This window comes from Arachis ipaensis, chromosome B01, assembly GCF_000816755.2.
Source record: "Arachis ipaensis cultivar K30076 chromosome B01, Araip1.1, whole genome shotgun sequence".
NCBI lineage: Eukaryota > Viridiplantae > Streptophyta > Magnoliopsida > Fabales > Fabaceae > Arachis > Arachis ipaensis.
This window is the reverse complement of record NC_029785.2, coordinates 132,420,016-132,438,892: the sequence shown is the minus strand read 5'-3', so window position 1 is coordinate 132,438,892 and position 18,877 is coordinate 132,420,016. Positions and strand designations below refer to the sequence as shown.

The 18,877-nt window shown below is 36.9% G+C and overlaps 4 protein-coding genes across 5 annotated transcripts in view; 3 read left to right on the top strand and 1 right to left on the bottom strand.

The window, feature by feature from the left end:
• LOC107639594 (probable protein phosphatase 2C 2) lies at positions 714–2,906 on the top strand (the record flags this gene model as incomplete). The annotated part of the gene is given in 2 exon segments (XM_016343143.2): positions 714–1,037; positions 1,547–2,906. Coding segments are annotated over 2 exon segments (1,146 nt in total). The 3' UTR covers positions 2,537–2,906.
• On the top strand, positions 3,548–6,020 carry LOC107639585 (dihydrolipoyl dehydrogenase, mitochondrial). Its single transcript, XM_016343129.2, has 2 exons — positions 3,548–4,085; positions 4,512–6,020. The coding sequence occupies exons 1-2, from the start codon at positions 3,807–3,809 to the stop codon at positions 5,760–5,762; spliced, it is 1,530 nt and encodes a 509-aa protein (XP_016198615.1). The 5' UTR covers positions 3,548–3,806; the 3' UTR covers positions 5,763–6,020.
• Positions 6,261–8,701, bottom strand: LOC107639570 (craniofacial development protein 1). 2 transcript variants are annotated; one of them, XM_016343112.2, is made up of 5 exons: positions 8,552–8,701; positions 7,856–7,927; positions 7,598–7,722; positions 7,298–7,483; positions 6,261–7,038 (listed from the first exon to the last, which is right to left on the bottom strand). In XM_016343112.2, exons 1-5 carry the CDS (start codon positions 8,562–8,564, stop codon positions 6,670–6,672), a joined length of 765 nt encoding a protein of 254 aa, XP_016198598.1. In that variant the 5' UTR covers positions 8,565–8,701; the 3' UTR covers positions 6,261–6,669. The 2 variants fall into 2 exon arrangements, with proteins under 2 accessions (XP_016198598.1, XP_016198605.1); XM_016343119.2 differs by having other exon boundaries at positions 7,856–7,931; positions 8,546–8,694.
• The window catches only part of LOC107639552 (transcription termination factor MTERF5, chloroplastic), a 19,332-nt gene continuing 10,133 nt past the window's right edge, over positions 9,679–18,877 (top strand). The window contains exon 1 of the mRNA XM_016343090.2: positions 9,679–11,112. Within this exon, the coding sequence (XP_016198576.1) occupies positions 9,833–10,942 (1,110 nt within the window). The 5' untranslated portion in view covers positions 9,679–9,832 and the 3' untranslated portion in view covers positions 10,943–11,112. The remainder of the gene's footprint in view (positions 11,113–18,877) is intronic.

Genomic DNA, 18,877 nt, shown 5'->3' with positions numbered 1-18,877 from the left:
AATTATTAAAACATTTTATTTAATATTCAATGCTACAATTATGTTTGTTCCTATGAATTTGTGTTCTAGTTATTTATTTATAATTTATTAAGTAATTTAGATTGATAGAAAAAAAGGTTGCTTCACTGATGAGTCATGAGTTAAATGATATCCATTTTTTTTTCTATCAACAATTATATAAATATTCAAATGATTTAAGGGAACCAACTCATACATTATTTATAAATTTTATATGCTTAGAAAGGTAATAATTCATGCTAATAAGAATTACTTATACGCAACATCCACAAAAGCTACCAAAGACACGAAATGCTAGGAGCTTAGCCGCAAAGTTAAACATAAAAAAAATTAATCTGTGGGTTAATTAACTTAACTTTGTTCAGAAGCATATGCAGGGATATTCTCGTAATTTCCGTTTTAAAAAAAAATAAAGAAATAGACTACTGAATCGAATCTACTTGGCCCATGAGAAGAAGCGTGGCGAATCTACGTACCGTTCCACGTTTGACAAATCTACCCTTCACTCGAACCCCGAAATTCCATAAAAAGTAGATTTTCGGGGTTATCCGTAGGGGTATAACGGAAATTTCACCTTGCGCCCACTGACTTGTATATAAACCGCGTCGTAGTTAAGCTCCCTGGAAGTACTTACGCAGAATTCGTTGCAATTTGCAAAGCAAGGAAAAATAAGAGAGAGAGAGAGAGAGAGAGAGAGAGAGAGAAAGTTAGAGAGAGAAACAAACCCTAATTTTGTTACTGTTGCTGTTGTTGTTCTTCTTCTTCTGCAAAGGAATCCCAATTCAGACCCAATTTGAAGGCTTTAGGATTCAATTAGGGAAATTTGAGAACCCTAAATTCGTTCCCGAAAACGGCGTTTGAAGATGATTGTGAGCCAGAACATGGTAGCGGAAGCGGAGATTATCTGTAAGCAGAGTATTCCGATGCTGGACATGAAGTATCATCTGTGCGTGACGCAAGAACAAAACGTTAAGATTGAGGTCTCACCAACCTCTCCTTCTGTCCCCATATTTGGTCAAGTACGCTTTTTTTTGTTCCCTTCTCAATTCCATTCTACACATACTTATCCCTTTAAATCCCTCAGAATAAAAATTAGGTTTTTTGTTTCAATTGGGATACGTGCTTTGGTTAAGGAATCTGGTGTTTCCTTTTATTTGTTGCGCCTCTTAATTTTCTGGGATGTTTGTTTCGTTGATTATTCTGTATTAAGTATTCTGGAGTTAGCTGTGAATTTGCGTTAGTTAATAGTTAATTATCAAATCTGAAATCGGTATTATGAATATGATGATGTTTTTATCTTATTTCAATTGGTGGATGTGGTGAAGTTCAGTGTTTTGCAGAGATTTGTGAACCCGAATTTTGGGATATAGTGTTTTACTAAATACTAATCGAGCCCCAAAATAAAATGGCTGAAAATTTTAATCACTTTATGCTGGTAGGCTCTATGAGCTTTAGTGATCAGGCTTATGTTCTGTTTGTTTCACCGTTTTTGTGTTGATGTTCTAACTGAGTATTGTATTTGTGTTAGGGTGCATGCTCTGAGGTTCAAGATTCCATTTTGGAGACTCCTGTGATTGAGTTTGTTCCAAATGTGCGTTCTGGTAGCTTTGCAGAGATTGGACCACGCATATCTATGGATGATGAACACATTAGGATAGATGATCTAGCTGGCCACCTTGGATTTGTGTTCAAGTGTCCAATACCGAGTGCATTTTATGCAGTTTTTGATGGGCATGGAGGGCCTGAAGCAGCTGCTTTTGTTAAGAGGAATGCTATGAGGTTATTTTTTGAAGATGCTCATATGCTTCAATCATATGACACCGATTCACTTTTTCTGAAGAAATTGGAAGACACTCATCGGAGAGCTTTTATACGGGCAGACCTCGCCTTGGCTGATGAACAGAGTGTTAGTAGTTCATGTGGGACTACAGCATTGACTGCCCTTATACTTGGAAATCATTTGCTGGTTGCCAATGCTGGAGACTGTCGAGCAGTTCTTTGCAGGAGAGGTACAGCTGTAGAGATGTCTCAAGATCATAGGCCAAGTTATTTGCCGGAAAGGAGGAGAGTGGAGGAATTGGGGGCCTTCATTGATGATGGATATCTTAATGGCTATCTTTCGGTAACTCGTGCCCTGGGTGATTGGGACTTCAAGTTTCCACTTGGTATTGCATCCCCTCTTATAGCAGAGCCAGATGTTCAACTGGTTACTTTGACCGAAGAGGATGAGTTCTTAATCATTGGGTGTGACGGGATCTGGGATGTTATGTCCAGCCAAGTTGCCGTTAGCCTTGTTCGTCGCGGATTAAGAAGGCATGACGACCCACAGCAAAGTGCCCGGGAACTGGTGAAGGAAGCATTGCGCCTAAATACATCAGACAATCTCACTGTGATTGTCATATGCTTGTCCCCTGTACAAAGCATTGTTGAGTCATGTTCTTCGCCCTGGAGAAGAAGATTCAAGGCTTGTAACCTGTCTGAAGAGACCCGAAATAGATTGAAAAGCTTGTCAGATTAAAAAGTGGGATTGTAAATTGCAATTCTAATGATTCAGAAATGTTCCTTTCATTTGAAGATTAATCTGTTTTTTAGGCTTTCAGAGTTAAAAAAAAAGAAAAGAAAAAAAAGAAAAAGGCAACCAGCAGTTTTGTAGGGATAGAAAGGGATATTTGGTGGAGTTAGGGGGGAGACCTATTTAATTGGGAGTTGTTCTGATTTTCCAGTTTATGTTGGTACATGAAGAGACAAGTGTAACTAATTTTGGCGGAGTAGGAAGGGTCCCTCGTCATCGTTGTTTTGATTTTTTAGCCCCTTGCCTTGTTAATGCTTTTTGGTGTAAATAAGATATGAGCTAGACTTATCATCATTCAGCAATGCTTTGCTCTTTGTAGTTTTGCATGAAAACCCCATTCTTACATTCTTACATTCTTACATTATTATCTAGCATATCACCTTGAATGGCGATTTATTTGACACGTGTTATAGTTTCGAATCTTGGTTGTGTTATTATTTGAACCTTTTATTGCTGTATGTATGTATGTATGTTTAATGGTGGGGCTAACCTAGCATGGAGGAAATATCATCCTTTGGCACTCTATGATGATAATATGATTAACCAATCCCTCATCCTATCTTTTCTGAGGATATTTTCTTGGTCATGTGTATAAAATATAATCAAAAGGATCATGTGTGTAGCAAATGCAACCAATTGTGATTCATATGTTGTCCGTTTGTATTGTAAGGAAGGTGTGGGTAGCACTGCATAACCTTTGCTAAGGTAAGGTAAGGTGTATAAGGCCGTTATTTCCTTATTATCCATTTATTATAGTAGCCCCTCTCTACACTTCTAAATCCAAATGAATGGTTTAGCTTTATTAACAACACAACTAAATTTTCACTTACCTAATTACCTTACCTTAGTCAGTAGTATTAACTTTGTAATTCGCCTGCTACAACTTCTAATTCTCATTTTATTCCTTTTATTATAATCTATATAAGAGTGGCGTATTGTAATTTGTGAGTCCAAGCTTTGCCTTTAAAAAAGCACAGCCACCAAACAGAATATTTCAAAGGAAACATTATCATTATCATCAACGGTCCAAAATAGCTGCCACCAAATAATACATAATAAATAATCAGAAAACCCCGAAAATGAAGGGCCGAGATCGAATCAAACACTAATTTCTTTTGTTTTGTGTTTCACTGTGTTGTGTTTGTGTTAGGTTAATAGGTTCAGAGAAAGAGGAGGAGAGAAAGTGCGGTGAGTCGAAAAAGAGAAGAGAAGAAAAATGGCTATGGCGAACTTGGCGAGGAGAAAGGGTTACCTGCTTGCGACGAAGAGCGTGTCATCGGAGACGCTTAGATACTCTCTCTCGCTCTCTTCGTTCATTAGGTCGAGAGGATTCGCCTCTGGATCTGACGAAAACGACGTCGTCGTCATCGGAGGTGGCCCCGGCGGCTACGTCGCTGCCATCAAGGCGGCTCAGCTCGGTCTCAAGACCACTTGCATCGAGAAGCGCGGCGCCCTCGGTGGCACCTGCCTCAACGTTGGATGCATCCCTTCCAAGGTCCTTCCTTTCCATTTCGATTCCTCTTCTTCCTTCGCAATCAATGAACTTTCGATTGCTTCCCCAATTCTATTATAATTTTCATTGCTTTCTCGGAATTGATTGCAAGTGTGCTCATTAGTCACATTCTATTTTACTTCTGCTCTGCTTTAGATTTGTATGTTGCGTTATTTTTACACCTGCTTGTGTGAACGAGTTAATTTGATTCATTAAGATCATAGTTAAGGTGTAAGCATTCATAGGAACTGGATTATCAACCTTACAAAATCAGTTTCGTAGATAGCTTAAGGCGAACTAGAAAGGTTGTAATACTTTGTTGAGGTTTTAATTTGCTTCCATGTGTAGTTCAAGAATACTTGTGGTTATGGATGTGGTATAATTTCTAACCAATCTACTCGTTTATGGTTCCTTCATATCTTGGTGTAGGCGCTCTTGCATTCTTCCCACATGTACCATGAGGCCCAACATGCATTTGCCAACCATGGGATCAAGTTCTCCTCTGTTGAGGTTGATTTGGCAGCCATGATGGCTCAAAAAGATAAAGCTGTTTCTAATCTTACCCGGGGTATTGAAGGTTTGTTCAAGAAAAACAAGGTGAGCTATGTCAAAGGATATGGTAAATTTGTTTCGCCCTCTGAAGTATCAGTGGAAACCCTTGATGGAGGGAATACTGTCGTGAAGGGCAAGCATATCATAATTGCCACCGGTTCGGACGTGAAATCTCTGCCTGGTGTTACGATTGATGAAAAGAAAATTGTATCATCTACAGGAGCTCTTGCTTTAACTGAAATCCCCAAGAAACTTGTGGTCATTGGGGCTGGCTATATTGGCCTAGAGATGGGATCGGTATGGGGCCGAATTGGATCCGAGGTGACTGTTGTGGAGTTTGCACCGGATATTGTTCCATCCATGGATGGGGAAGTTCGCAAGCAGTTTCAACGTTCTCTTGAGAAGCAAGGCATGAAGTTCATGCTGAAAACTAAGGTGGTTGGAGTTGATACTTCTGGGGATGGCGTGAAGCTGACCCTTGAACCAGCTGCCGGTGGTGAACAGACCACGCTTGAAGCAGATGTTGTTCTTGTATCTGCTGGCAGGACTCCATTCACTGCTGGACTTGCGTTAGACAAGATAGGAGTGGAAACAGACAAGATAGGGCGTATTTTGGTAAACGAAAGATTTGCCACAAATGTTTCAGGTGTGTATGCAATTGGAGATGTAATTCCAGGCCCCATGTTGGCACATAAGGCAGAAGAAGATGGAGTTGCTTGTGTTGAGTACATAGCTGGTAAGGTTGGCCATGTGGACTATGACAAGGTCCCTGGTGTTGTCTATACAAACCCAGAGGTCGCATCTGTTGGGAAGACAGAGGAACAGGTAAAGGAACTCGGTGTTGAGTACCGTGTTGGGAAGTTCCCTTTCATGGCTAACAGCAGGGCTAAGGCAATCGATAATGCTGAAGGATTGGTAAAAATATTGGCCGAAAAGGAGACAGACAAGATATTAGGAGTGCATATTATGGCACCCAATGCAGGAGAGCTCATCCACGAAGCAGCAATAGCATTGCAGTATGATGCATCGAGTGAGGACATCGCACGTGTTTGCCATGCACATCCAACAATGAGTGAGGCTGTGAAAGAAGCCGCCATGGCCACCTATGACAAGCCAATTCACATTTGAAAAGCCATTAGCTTCAAAATTCATGTTTTTATTTTTTTTTCCCAAGAATTTTACAATGACTTGGAGATGATACCGTCTTGTTTGTTAAAATCAGATTCAGGTGTTCAAAATACGAATTAGCTCTCTTTACTTCCATGCATAATAAGAGGAATGGTTGTGCTGTTTTATCCTTGAGTAATACATCTATACTCTTCTGCTTGGAGCAGTAATGTAATTTCTATTTTTAATTCAACAACATCACTGACCTTTTTCTCTTTTATAAGATATTTTCATCTACCCGTCCGTTCCTTCTTCCGATTTGCTTCTGTTGTCAGTGAATCCAGACTCTCAGAAGAGTGCATAAAATGTCTTGTCATAAAAGTGGCCGAAAATTGAACCATTTAACAACTAAATTCCATGGTGGTTTTATTTATCAAAGGAATTCAAACAAGCAGAGGTAAAAACTGGCAAAATTTTGTATGGGTTTCGGCTATTTTGTTGCTATGAAGAGATGGCCAATGGAGAAACCAACCATCAAGAACTATTGTATGAAGTTAACATTAAACTCTTACAGGATTCAAATTGAATGTACATGTTTTCATCCGAGAATAAGTGCATTGCAGAAACATTGGGATTGGGGGTTGGTTACTTGGCTCTACACACAATATTTAAAGAAGATACTTAAAAGTTAAGGCTATAAATGAATTTACTAGTCTTTTAATAAAAACAAGAGATTCGTTAAGTGCATGTCTTGCATCAGTTGGAAGAGTCTGATCCTTGTTAAATAAAATGGCCATGCCCCAATTAATGATCATAGATCTTACTCTTTGGAGATCAAGACTTTCCCAGTTCCCAGGAACAATAGCCCCTGGAAAAACAACTCCCAATTGAACCATACTTCAAAGATAGGAATTCTATACTAATTCCATCATTCATATAGCTCCTCTCGCATATCTGGCCGCTTCCTGGCTTGCAAAGCCAGTCTTGCATCTCTCTCCCTCTCAAACTCACGGTAATCTGTTCGCTGCAAGAAGGAGACCTTATCTAGATACTGGTCTGAACTCCTCTTGTAAGCATCAAGCTCCCCTTCCAGTTTATTTTCTTCCTTAAACTCTCCCCAGTCCATTTTGGTCTTATCAAGTACACTGAGCTTTTGCTTCTTCTTGATTTGTTCAAGGACAGCATCCACTGCAGAAGGTGCAGCAATTTTGGCTCTTTCCATTGCCTCCTTTGAGTCAAAATCTAAGAGTTTCTTTACTTCAATGTCTTGACCAGCAAAGTCCCGAACCTCAGTAATCTGTGAAAGGAAACAGATGAACAAACAGTAACGGGTCATGCAATTGGCACTGGTAAAATAAATAATTTTGGAACTACATATAAGACATACAATTAAAGCCAGAATTATTTCAAAGGCTTCATGCTATAATTCAGGGATGTTAATATATAAATCCTTAAAACTTTCGAAATTTAGAACATGAGGAAATAAATCAATGCACAATCCCTTAAGTCTTCTATGTGTTTCCCCCTACTTTTGGGCCAAATGAGAATGTGCTTACCACAAGTTTTCCCCTGCCAGAGGAAGAAGCAGCGGCATCATCTTTCACTGCTGCAAGAGCAGTAGCAGCAAGCTTCTTGGCTTCATCACTTGTATTGCGCTGCTCCACTACAGTCCCATTACAGGAAGCAGCTTGCCCAACAGATTCAGTTGCCTTTGGTGCTAACCCCAGATATGACAAACAATTCTGTGTTCGAAGTTATTAAATTTGGACGTTATTAAACTCACGCTAACAACAGCTAAAAGAGCTTTATCTAGAAATCCCATGGTTCATAGAGAGAAAGCAACAGTAAGGTCTTACAAAAGCTCCCTTCTTTGCAGTTCTTTTTGGAGTGGAATTAGACTTGCTTGTAAAACTTCTGAGGATATCATTGGATACTCCTTTCTTCATTTGTCCCCACATGGCATCAACTTGAGCTTTTATTTCTATCAAGACAAGGACGACATTAGGGAATTTGTCATTACAATCATCAAATCTCTAAAATCATCGAGACAGCCATCCCGAGGAAAACATAGGTTTTAAACACGCAGATGAAAACATAAATGCCGAAATCCATACTTGTATCATCCTGCTGTGTTTCCAGGCTTGTCCCTGGAACAGATTCTTTGACAAACTCAGCAGAATTTGGATCTGAAACACGAAAAATTAAGCTGTTATCCAAAGGTAAATCCATCTTATATCCACAGATACAGACTACAACTCTACAAGGCATGCTCCTTGAGCCACAAAACTACAGATTTTCACTCGTAAAATTTGATGAGCTGCTTACATTAACACAATTCGAATTTTCCGGAACAAGGACTTATAAAAACGTGTATATCCATCCAATCACAAAGTACTTACCTTCACCTTTCCCCAAAAGTGTAAGCAATCAATGCAAATAAAAACGAGCCTACAGCTAGAATTCAAACCATGGCAGCATCCACCAAGAGCAAACCAAAACTACAATGGCCATATCAAAAAGAAAAAAAAGGTAAAATTTGTTTATAAATAGGGGTTTTACACCTGCATTAGCACCTTACATACTTAGTTCGAGTCTCACCCCTACCACAACACCCCCCTAAAAAAACTTTTTAAATATATAAAAAAACTAATCAATAATCACATATTGAGTGTGTAATGAAATCAGCCAAATGAATAAATAATGTGTTAGAATCCGATTGAGGCATAGATTCTAAATCCATATTTCAAAGTTTATCCTTTATGAAAAGCAGAAGAGAAAGCATACACGCACGCTGCGAGAGAGGGTTTTACCATCGGAGCTCATCGCTGCTGCGAATTGAAATCGAGGAAGCTAAGGATTTGGCTGTGTTGAGACTTCAACGAAAAAAGCACTGCCTCAAATCTTTTTGCCCTTGCTAATTGTATTTTGTTTTTTCAACGTTCAATCTTTATGTTAATAAAAGAAAGAAAGAAATACACTAATTACATTGGTTTTTTTAAATGGTTATTTATATGGATTTTTTATTTTAATAAATAAATTAATTATAATAATTATGAAAATAAATATTTTTTTATTTTATTTATAGTGTAAACGAGATAATTTTGGGATTTGGATCCTCTAAAGTTTGAAGTTCACTTTAGAGAATAAAGTATGATCTTCTATCCTTAAATAGTTTCTCTTTCATATTTATTCTTGGTCCTACCTATGAAATCAATGGTGAGAGATCACACTTTACTCTCTAAAGTGAAATTCAAACTTTAGAAGATCCAAATCCATAATTTTGTATGTTTCTCGTTTACAGTATAAATAAGATATAAATATATAAGGGTTAACGTAAAATATGATTATTTTTGCTTTTTACTGATGTAACGTTATATAGTTAAATATACGTGTAAAATTTTTACTGATATTGTATCAAAATTAAATTCATATATAAAGTCACCTTAGTATTTGCCTATTTGCCACACACTAATTTGTTTTTTATATTAGGGTGGTAATTGTGTTTTTCTAAAATGTGAAATTATTTAATTAGAGAAATAGAAATTATTTTTTTAAATAATAACTATCTTGAACAACATGAACAACTACCAATCAAATAAAAATACATTATACTCTAATTTAATATTACTAATTAAATTTACTTTTTTAATCCTATTAATTCACATTGTTTACATATTGTTCAAAAATATTGTTAGTTACATATACTTTTTTTTTTTAAAAAAGATCAAAAATTACAATATTATGTATGAGAAAGTATAGGGAGTCAATGATCTAAGGGTACAATGTGTACAATGAAGGTTTAGAAAGTATTAAAGATATGATTATTAGTGTTATATTGTCCTGTCAAGTTACGTTTTTGGGATGAGTGGTTTCAGGACATGGTATTAGAGAAAGTTCAGGAGTTCGAACTTTGGTGAATCCAAAATTATGTATATCACTACTTCTGCCTTTTGTATCCCAAGAAAAAAAACCCCGAAATTTGTTCAAATGATTTATCCAGCGTTTGCCGTTGGGTTTGGAGGGTTAGGGTTTTTTAATCGCAATTTCTGGTTTTGAAACTCCTCCGAATTGATTGAATCCTAATTATCTTTATGATGTTCATATCTCGATTAGGAAGAGCTACTGTATACCCATTTGCATCTGCAACCCAAAAATGCCACCTTTTTCTTTTCCTACGCTCACACTTGATCTCAACCACTTCCCAACCAGTATCGTGCCTCACAGATAAGTGTGAATTCTCCCAAGAATCTCCTCTCAAATTATTCAGCAAGGTTCGTTTCAATTCCATCAGACCCAGCAAGGCCGATTCAACCATCGCATTTTTCAGAACCCACGGTTTCTCAGATGCCCAAATCACCAAAATAACAACTAGGGTACCGGCTTTCCTACGCTGTAACCCTAACAAAAGGATTTTACCAAAGTTACAATTTTTAGCCTCCAAAGGTGCTTCTAACTCTGACATTCTCCGAATTGTAACTGGCTACCCTGAATTACTACTTCTTGGCCTCAAGAACGGTATAGTTCCTGCTTTTGATTTGATTAATAGGTTCTTATCCTCTGATGAAAAAACCATGAATTGTGTAATTTCATCCCCTGCATCCATGGGTCACTTCTATGTAAGCAAGAATGTGAAATTGCTTCTTGATGAGGGCTTAACTCATTCCCAAATTAAGCGCTTGTTTCAATGCAGGCCTTCTGTATTAGCCTCTTCTACTTTGTGGAAAACTGTGGCAGAAGTGAAGAAATTAGGGGTTGATCCTTCTTTGATGAATTTCAGTGTGGCATTGATGGCTAAGAAGGCTGTGGCGAAATCCGGGTGGGATGCCAAAGTTGAAGCCTGTAAGACTTGGGGCTGGTCGGAGGAACAATTTTCCGATGTGTTTAGGAAGCATCCGCAGATTATGCTTCGGTCCGAGAAGAAAATCATAGCAGTCATGAGCTTTTGGGTTGGTAAGCTTGGTTGGGATCCTTCGTTGCTGTGCGTGGCGCCGGTAATCTTTGGATTGAGCTTGGAAGAAAGGATTATTCCAAGGGCTTTGGTTGTGCAGTATCTTCTCTCCAAAGGTTTGATGAAGAAGGATGCTAGCTTAGCTACACCATTTTTTGTGACTCACAAGAAGTTCCTGGAAAGATATGTGACACGTTTTGAGAAGCATCATTCATCTCAGCTATTAAAGCTATTACATAGCAAAACATGTTAGCATTTGATTGAACTGTGTCATTTGTTCGGTTAGAATCTTTGTAGACCTTGGCACAGTTGTAGACTCTTGATAATGGTGATGTAAGAGTTGCAGATTTGCAGTGATTCATTGTTTTAAAATTTTTATGTGAAATGAAGTGATTAGTGCCTTTGTAATGAATTTGGAGAAAGGTTAGCCTTGTTACATAACAAAGCCCCATCATATGTCTTTCTACCCTGTATATAAACACTCTCTGTTTTTCTTACCAATGCTGGAATTATCTTTCGCATCTTCTGAACCAAGATCTTTAATATAACTTTATAAACACAACTCACCGTATTAATCGGCTTAAGGTTCTTGATTTTTTTTAGCTCTGATAAATTTTGGTGCCAAAACCACTTAAGTAATATTTGCTTCCCTACGTAAAACAGCTAATTGAAAGAATCCTATTATGACTGCATTGTACTCCCACCAACATTCTTCCAATACTTCTTAATGAAATTCATATTATATCCATTATTGCCTGGTATTTTAGTTGATTCACAATCCCAAACTGCATCCTTAATTTTCTCATTAGACGTCATCCATTCCAACTCTGCTGCCTCCTTCTCATTTATCCGGTTAACCAGCCCATCACGGAATCTTATCACCGACAAGGTCTCCTAATGATATAAATTCTTATAAAAGTCTGTGATAGCAACCTTAATCCTTATTTGATTTCTCACTATCCTCCCATAAATCAGTAAGGACTCAACCCGATTGTTTCTCCTTCGAGCTGAGGATAGATTGTGAAAATAGCGGGTGTTTCTATCCATCTCCTTGGCATGCCTGGATCGCGACATCTGCTTTCAATGTAACTCTTTTCTGATATACCATTTTTTACAAGAGCTCACCAGTGCCCTCCTTCTTACTTCCACAGTTCCATCAACAACCTCATTGCTAATCATATAATCTACTTTCTTTATTTCTTCTTCAAACTTCATCATTTTCATATTCATGTCCCAAAAATTCTCTTTATGCCATTTACCCAACGGAATCGTCAAAACCTTCTGCTTGTTAATGAACTGTACGTCACCCAAATTCCTCCACTCCTCCTTCACCATCTTCAAGATACCCTCATGAGTAAACCAAGCATCTAGACTCCGAAAAAGTTTTGATCCCCCTCCCAATCTTGTGATATCCACAATCAATGGTCAGTGGTCTGATAAACCTCTCGGACCTCCTCTAAGCCTTGTTTTGAGAAACTCTTCCAACCACTTCAAACTAACCAGAACTCTATCAATGCAGCTACACGATTGACCCCTAAACTATGTGAACATACGATCAGCAAGTGCAAGGTCCAAAAGTTCCATATCCTGAATCCAAGATTTAAACTCAGTTGCAGTCACCGTTAAAGTGGTAGCTCCTTTCCTTTCTTCCACTTGAACAACCTCGTTAAAGTACCCCAAATAATAAAAAGGTACTTGACAAAGTCTAGATAAAAAGCTCAACTCTTCCCACACGACAAGCTTCTCTTCTCTTTGGTGCACACCATACACTAAACAGAAAGCACACTTAAAATTATTTTTTAGCACCACGTCATCTACACACAACCATCTCTCCCCTTTATAACAGTTGCTCCTCGGAAAAATCGTTTCATCCCACATCAACAACAGCCTATCGGAAGCACCTTCCGACCCCACGTACTCCCATCCTACCACATTATTTTTCTACAGTTGCACTACATCATATTTGGTTATTACCTCTTTCTTTGTCTCTATTAAATCTAGCATATTCGACTGAAATTTTCACCTAAAACTCTTTACCATACTCAATTTTCCAACTCCCCCAAACCCTTAACATTCCAAGAACTAAAAATAATTTTAAACCAATTGTACACACCTTTTTGCGATTTTTCGACCGACTTCTTCTTGCCTTTTCCTTCTGTTTAGTTTGTTTTCTCTTTTGCGCAATTGCGTCATTCTATGCTTGGAGTATAGCCATAATATCATCTTTCTCATTATAATAAACTGCTCCAGATTTTACTGCCAACTCTCATGGCTTCCTGTTTTCTTGCATTTCATCATCTCATTTGGTTTCAGAAGATTCAGTCTCAGCTTCGCTGTCTTCAGATATTCTTATATCTTCCAAGTCCTTTACAACCCTCCCAGTCTCACCAATCCCTCCCTCCACCATATCAAGTCGTCCTTGTGTTACATCTACCTCTTGCCAATCATCTTTTATCTCATTAGCCAATTCAACATTTTCTAAACAACCTAGACAACTTTCCTTTTGAATGTTCATCCTCATTATTCCTTACCCGAACTCCTGCACGATACCCTTCTCCCATATGCCTTCAATAGCATCATAAGCATCGTACTCAGCTGCAAAACCCACTCCCAATCTGTCTTCTACCGAAGTTCCGGTTGCCCGCAGAGAATTAGCGTCAATAGCACCGCGTCCGCCCCTCCTACTATTGCTATTAATTTCCACCTCAGCCACCATCGCAGTCCTACCATAATCCCAGGATTCAGGTCTATCCGAATTAGCATTCTCATTACTTACTGCAAAACCCGATTGATCAGACCTCAGCACACCATAATTGATTGACCTAACTGTTGTTCTTGCTGCTTTCAAATTTAAAAAATCGTTTCTCCACTCATTCAATTTCTTATGTTGAATTACAATTTTACCCTATCGTTGATCCTCCTCCTTAACCGTCGTTGCCATTAAATATGCTGCTGCATCCCATTCCAACAGCTGTGTATTACTGCTATTACCACCCTCGTGATTTTCAGGATCTCCGATAACACATTTTCCTCCCATAGAGAACCTGTTAGTGCCTCCCAACGCATCCTTCATCACACAAGGCAGTAAGCCATCGACTTCAGTTCCCGCTTCCTTTACGAACACATCGAATCCAACTGTGCCTACAGTAATGTGTACCCATTTATGAATGACCTCGAACATGCATGTGTCAATCTGCACTCGTCTAACACTAAATGACTGACATGATTTTATTGCATCGTCACAATTTACCACCTCACTCCATTGTTCACCGATTATACAGAACGTAGCTTCTGACCAAGCATGTAACGGTACTCCAAAGCACTCGAGCCACACCCTTCTAGTTTCGCATCGTTCATTCTCCTCCCACCTCCATACCCTATGAAAAAACTTCAACAGGCCGTTCCCGTTAAGTACGAGCGACGCTTCCATACTGCAAATGCTATCAAAGGTAAGTAAGGTTTTGTATGCCCCATCTCACAAATCTTAACCATATGAGGCCACTTCTTACGAGCTGTCGCGTTCAACAAACCAAAGTCTATAGCTGTCATCATGGTACCGATAACACTTTTCTGTAACCAGCTCAAAAAAAATATTTTTTTTATTTTTAACAAAGAAAGAAAATAAACAACCTTTTTTTAAATATACAAAAAATTTAATTTTGATGTACTGGTAGTGTAAAATATTTTACACACTTGTACAATTAGATTCATTCTTTTGAACGACTATTCATATAGTCAAGGTAAAATATGGTTATTTTTTATTTTTTACTTATGTGACGTTATATAATTAGATACACGTGTAAAATTTTTATTGATACTGCATCAAAATTAAATTCATATACAAATCCACTTTAGCATTTGCCTATTTGGCTCACATAAATTTGTTTTTTGATATTGGAATGGTAATGGTATTTTTTTTTAAATATGGACGGTTGAAGTATTATTCTTAAATGTAAAATCGATTAATTAGATAAGTAAAAAATTAGACCATTTGATTTGTAGAGATACAGAAATCGAACCGTCCAATTTCTGAGAGGTACACCTTCCACAATTTTAAAAAACTAGAATGAGATCCGCGCGATGCGCAGGGCGGTAAATTAATGATAGTATATAATAAATATTAAAAATTGTTATGTTTTGTAGAATTAAATTAGATATGTGTAAATTGAAGTTAAATTTGAAAGATGTTTTATTTAAAATAATTTGTAGTACAAAATATTTGAATGTTGGATCTCCACAACATGGCTTTCAACACGATGTTTCCTAAAATTATTATTATTTTGTTAATAACTATATATGTAAATGAAAAATTAATTGTTTGTATACTTTTTTACTCTTTAAGTATCAAAATTTCATTCTTCGTATTTTTGTGGGTTTTTCTTTAACATCTACTTGTTTTTCTTTTCCTAGTGCATGCAGTTTTTCAATGACATTTACAATAAAAAGAACAAAAATATGTAGAATTTTTTTTTGAATAAGTTGTTTTTAATAAGAATAATTGAAATAGTATAAAGTGAAATTACCTGTTAATATTTTTCTTTGACACACTCTGTCAGACAATGTCTCAAGTGATGCAAATTCAAAATAGTGTTGAAGAATGTTCAAAACTAGATCTTTAATTTCTTTCACAACAGTTATGAGTAAAAAGTTTGCTTTTATTGTACCTTTAATTGGTATATACAAATCATTTGCATACTCTATTTTCAAATTTTTTATAGTATAGATTTTTCCTTCTTGTAACAAATGTTTGAATTTGTTTATCATATTTTTCTTCACAATTACATTAAGAGATATAAATCATAGTTAATAATTAGTTAAAAAAATTGATTACATTTATTTTTTTTGAAGTTATTAGAAAAGGAACAATGAATAGCATATTAAAAAAAAATAGTTTTAACGATATTAAAATATAATTATATATAAAGTATTAGAAAATAATATAAAAATATAAAAAGCAAAAATAATTAAAGTATTTTTTCGTAAATTCAATTTAAAAATACAATAAATATGTTTATTTTGTACCTTTTCATCTAATATAATCATTTCTTAGTAAAGAGGCTCCTCTTCATTTGTGTGTGTTAATGTTTTTCATAGACGAACTACGCGAATTTTGATAAACTAATTGTCTGTTTATTTAGTGATATTGTCTAAAGAATGATATTCTGTTGAGTAAGTTTGAGATGTTGTGTAGTTCGAAAATAAATTTCTTGTGCTAAATTTGACGTTATTTGAAGGAATAATGATAAGAGACTTATATAAGTAGTTCAAATAATATGAAATTTGAATATTTGTAACGTAAAATTTATTATGCTTAATAATTTTATTATGACGTTTGTAATATGAATATTTATTATATTTAATGAGTTATTTATAAAAATTAATAAATTAATTATTGGGGTTATAAATTTATTGTATTATTTATAACGGTAAGATATAATAAAGGTTTAATTACTCTGCAGGTCCCTATAGTTTCACCGAATTTTCAATTAGGTCCTTATACTTTTTTTCTTTTCAATTAGGTCCCTGTACGTTTTTTTTTCAATTAAGTCACTGTTAACGTTAAACGTTAAAAAAATGTTAGTGAATTGTGAAATTACTTGTATACCCTTAGGGACCCAATTGAAAAGAAAAAAAATATAGGGACCTAATTGAAAATTTGGTGAAACTATAAATATTCAATGAAAGATATTCCTATAATCTCTATTTAATGATTTTACGACATGAAAGATATTCTTATAGTCCTTTTTATTTTGTCACTGTCATTCTTTTGCTTATTTATATACAAATTGTACCAAAAAATACCTTTTTCTTTTTTTTTACTTTCAAAATACCTTATCTTAAGAACATACAACAAAAAAGAAGGGATAAAATGAAACAGAAATAGTAGTAATCAGTATATGTAAAATTCAGTTTCCATCATTCAAGTATTCATTATGATCATGTAATATTTTACATTTGTGTGGATTTATGAAATATTGTAACACCCTAAGTTTTATACTATCGGGGGGGGGTCTTTAAAATAAGGTGCCACACTTGATTAAGCAAAGAAATGACTAAATCGTTACGCAAGGAAAGAGTAAATGCGCGTAGAGCGGAAAATGGGTAGCACTAAAACGTTGGAATTTTAATAGAAATGAGATAGTATCTTAACCGTGAGTATGAAATACTTATAGTAAACTAAAACAAGAAGGGAAACTAATACGTCCTAAACTAATCTCGTCGAAGAGGCTCCCATACTTGCATCCTATCCCATCCTTGATCATGACTCTTCAGTTATTTATGAATCGAGGTACCAGGGGTCTCCTTCCAACACCCTTTCGCGCAGTGAAGACCCGGTTCCGTTGCGTGGGATGAACCAAAACTCGACGGGGTGCCGAAATGGGGGAGTAGGGCACGTATTCCACCTTTGGGCTTCCACAAGGGTTCAACTTCTCCTCTGGGTCATCCTCCATGGTGCGAAGGATCATTCCCTCAGTTTAATTTACAATCAAGGTTATTTAGACATACACAAGAAGAGAGTCATATAAAAAGATATATTATTATATAAAATTGATGGGATAGTCCCCTTCCCTTACCGAAGGTTCTTATCCCAAACGTTTTTCGATCACCTTCCCTTGCCGAAGGATCATCTCGATCGATCACCTTCCCTTACCGAAGGATCATATCGATATCTTGTCTTTGGGGGCCACCTTCCCTTACCGAAGGGTCATTCCCTCAGTTTAATTTAGGTTGTTTTAAACGTACACAAGAGAAAAATCATATAAGTGCACATTATAAGAATATTAAATATTTTGAAGAAAAACATGTACTCTTGACTTTAAAGGAATAATGATAGAAGAGATCACATAGATGCACATAGGATTAAATTTTTAAATAAAATATTTGAGAAAGCATGTACTCTTGACTTTAAGGGAATGATGATAACATAATGGTATAATAGGTTACATGGATGCACATGACGGAATAGGGTAATTTAAATAATTGAATTTTGAAGCGTCCCTATCTAGGAAGGTTATGACGGGCAGCTGGGGTTCTTCTTCCACGAGTTCTCGACCTAAGTAGATAGTTTGGAGCACGGTAGTAGTGGTCGCAACTACCCACGCGTGCTTCGAGGTGTCATACTCAGAAGTTACCCTCGAGGAGGCACTGCATCGTCTCTATCCGCTGTGCCATGTTCCTCTGGAGATAGTATGGGAAAAGAAAGGGAGTGAGAACCTAACGTCCCAGTAGGAGTGCTATGTAACACCTCCATATCCATCTCCAGCCCACGTGCGGGATTTTAAAAATAAGCGTATAACATGGCATGTAATATGCATCTTCTTTTTTATAAAACATGTGTGTAAAAGAAAGGGAAAACATATAGGAAAATAGAAGGATAACATCAACATAATCATAATTAAATCTAAGGAAAACATAGAACTCAAGCTTTCATTCGTGCCTTCTTTCTTTCTGTTCCTATCCAAAATTTCAAAATTCTAAACTTATCTCCTAACTGATTTTCAAACTTCAAATTTAAATTTTGTTTCTAGAAGGGGCGGTTGTTACATTATCACCCCCATAAGAAAAGAATTTGTCCCCAAATTCCATGTCTGAACTTGGTCGATAAGGGTCGTTTAAATAACTTAGGGGTCCTACTGAAATTTTCTTACTGTTGGGGAGAAAAGGAGATCCTCACCACGATTGTTACCTGTAAATAAGTCCGGGAGCTTCTGTCTCATGTCTGCCTCTTTTTCCTATGTGTAGTCTCTGGAATTGCCGCTACCCCATGCCACCTTTACCAGTCGTATCGTCTTGCTCTTTAGTTGCTTCGTGCTTCTGTCTACAATCTCTATGGCTGGTAGTTCAAAAGTCAGGTCGTCTTTGAGTGTTACATCCTCTTGCTGCAACACATGGCTTGGATCGTGCTGGTATTTTCGGAGTTGGGACACATGGAACACGTCATGTAGTCTTGATAGATTTGGTGGTAGGGCGAGATGGTATGCCAACTTTCCTATACGCCGGAGGATTTGGAATGGACCCAGGTACCGGGGGCTTAGTTTTTGTACCTTAAGAGCCCTCCCTACCCCGGTGGTGGGGGTGATTTTTAGGAATACGTGATCGCCTTCCTGAAATTCGAGGGGTTTCCTTCGTTGATCTGCATAACTCTTTTGTCGACTTTGGGCGGTGCGCATTCTTTCTCTTATCCTCT

Bases quoted from the DNA above. Each gene is read 5' to 3' on its own strand.
- LOC107639585 (XM_016343129.2), top strand. From the start codon at position 3,807: ATGGCTATGGCGAACTTGGCGAGGAGAAAGGGTTACCTGCTTGCGACG. The intron at 4,086-4,511 runs GTCCTTCCTTTC...ATCTTGGTGTAG, and splicing joins TTGGATGCATCCCTTCCAAG to GCGCTCTTGCATTCTTCCCA.
- LOC107639570 (XM_016343112.2), bottom strand. The intron at 7,484-7,597 runs GTAAGACCTTAC...CTTCGAACACAG, and splicing joins CTGCAAAGAAGGGAGCTTTT to AATTGTTTGTCATATCTGGG. The intron at 7,039-7,297 runs GTAAGCACATTC...TTCCTTTCACAG, and splicing joins CTGGCAGGGGAAAACTTGTG to ATTACTGAGGTTCGGGACTT.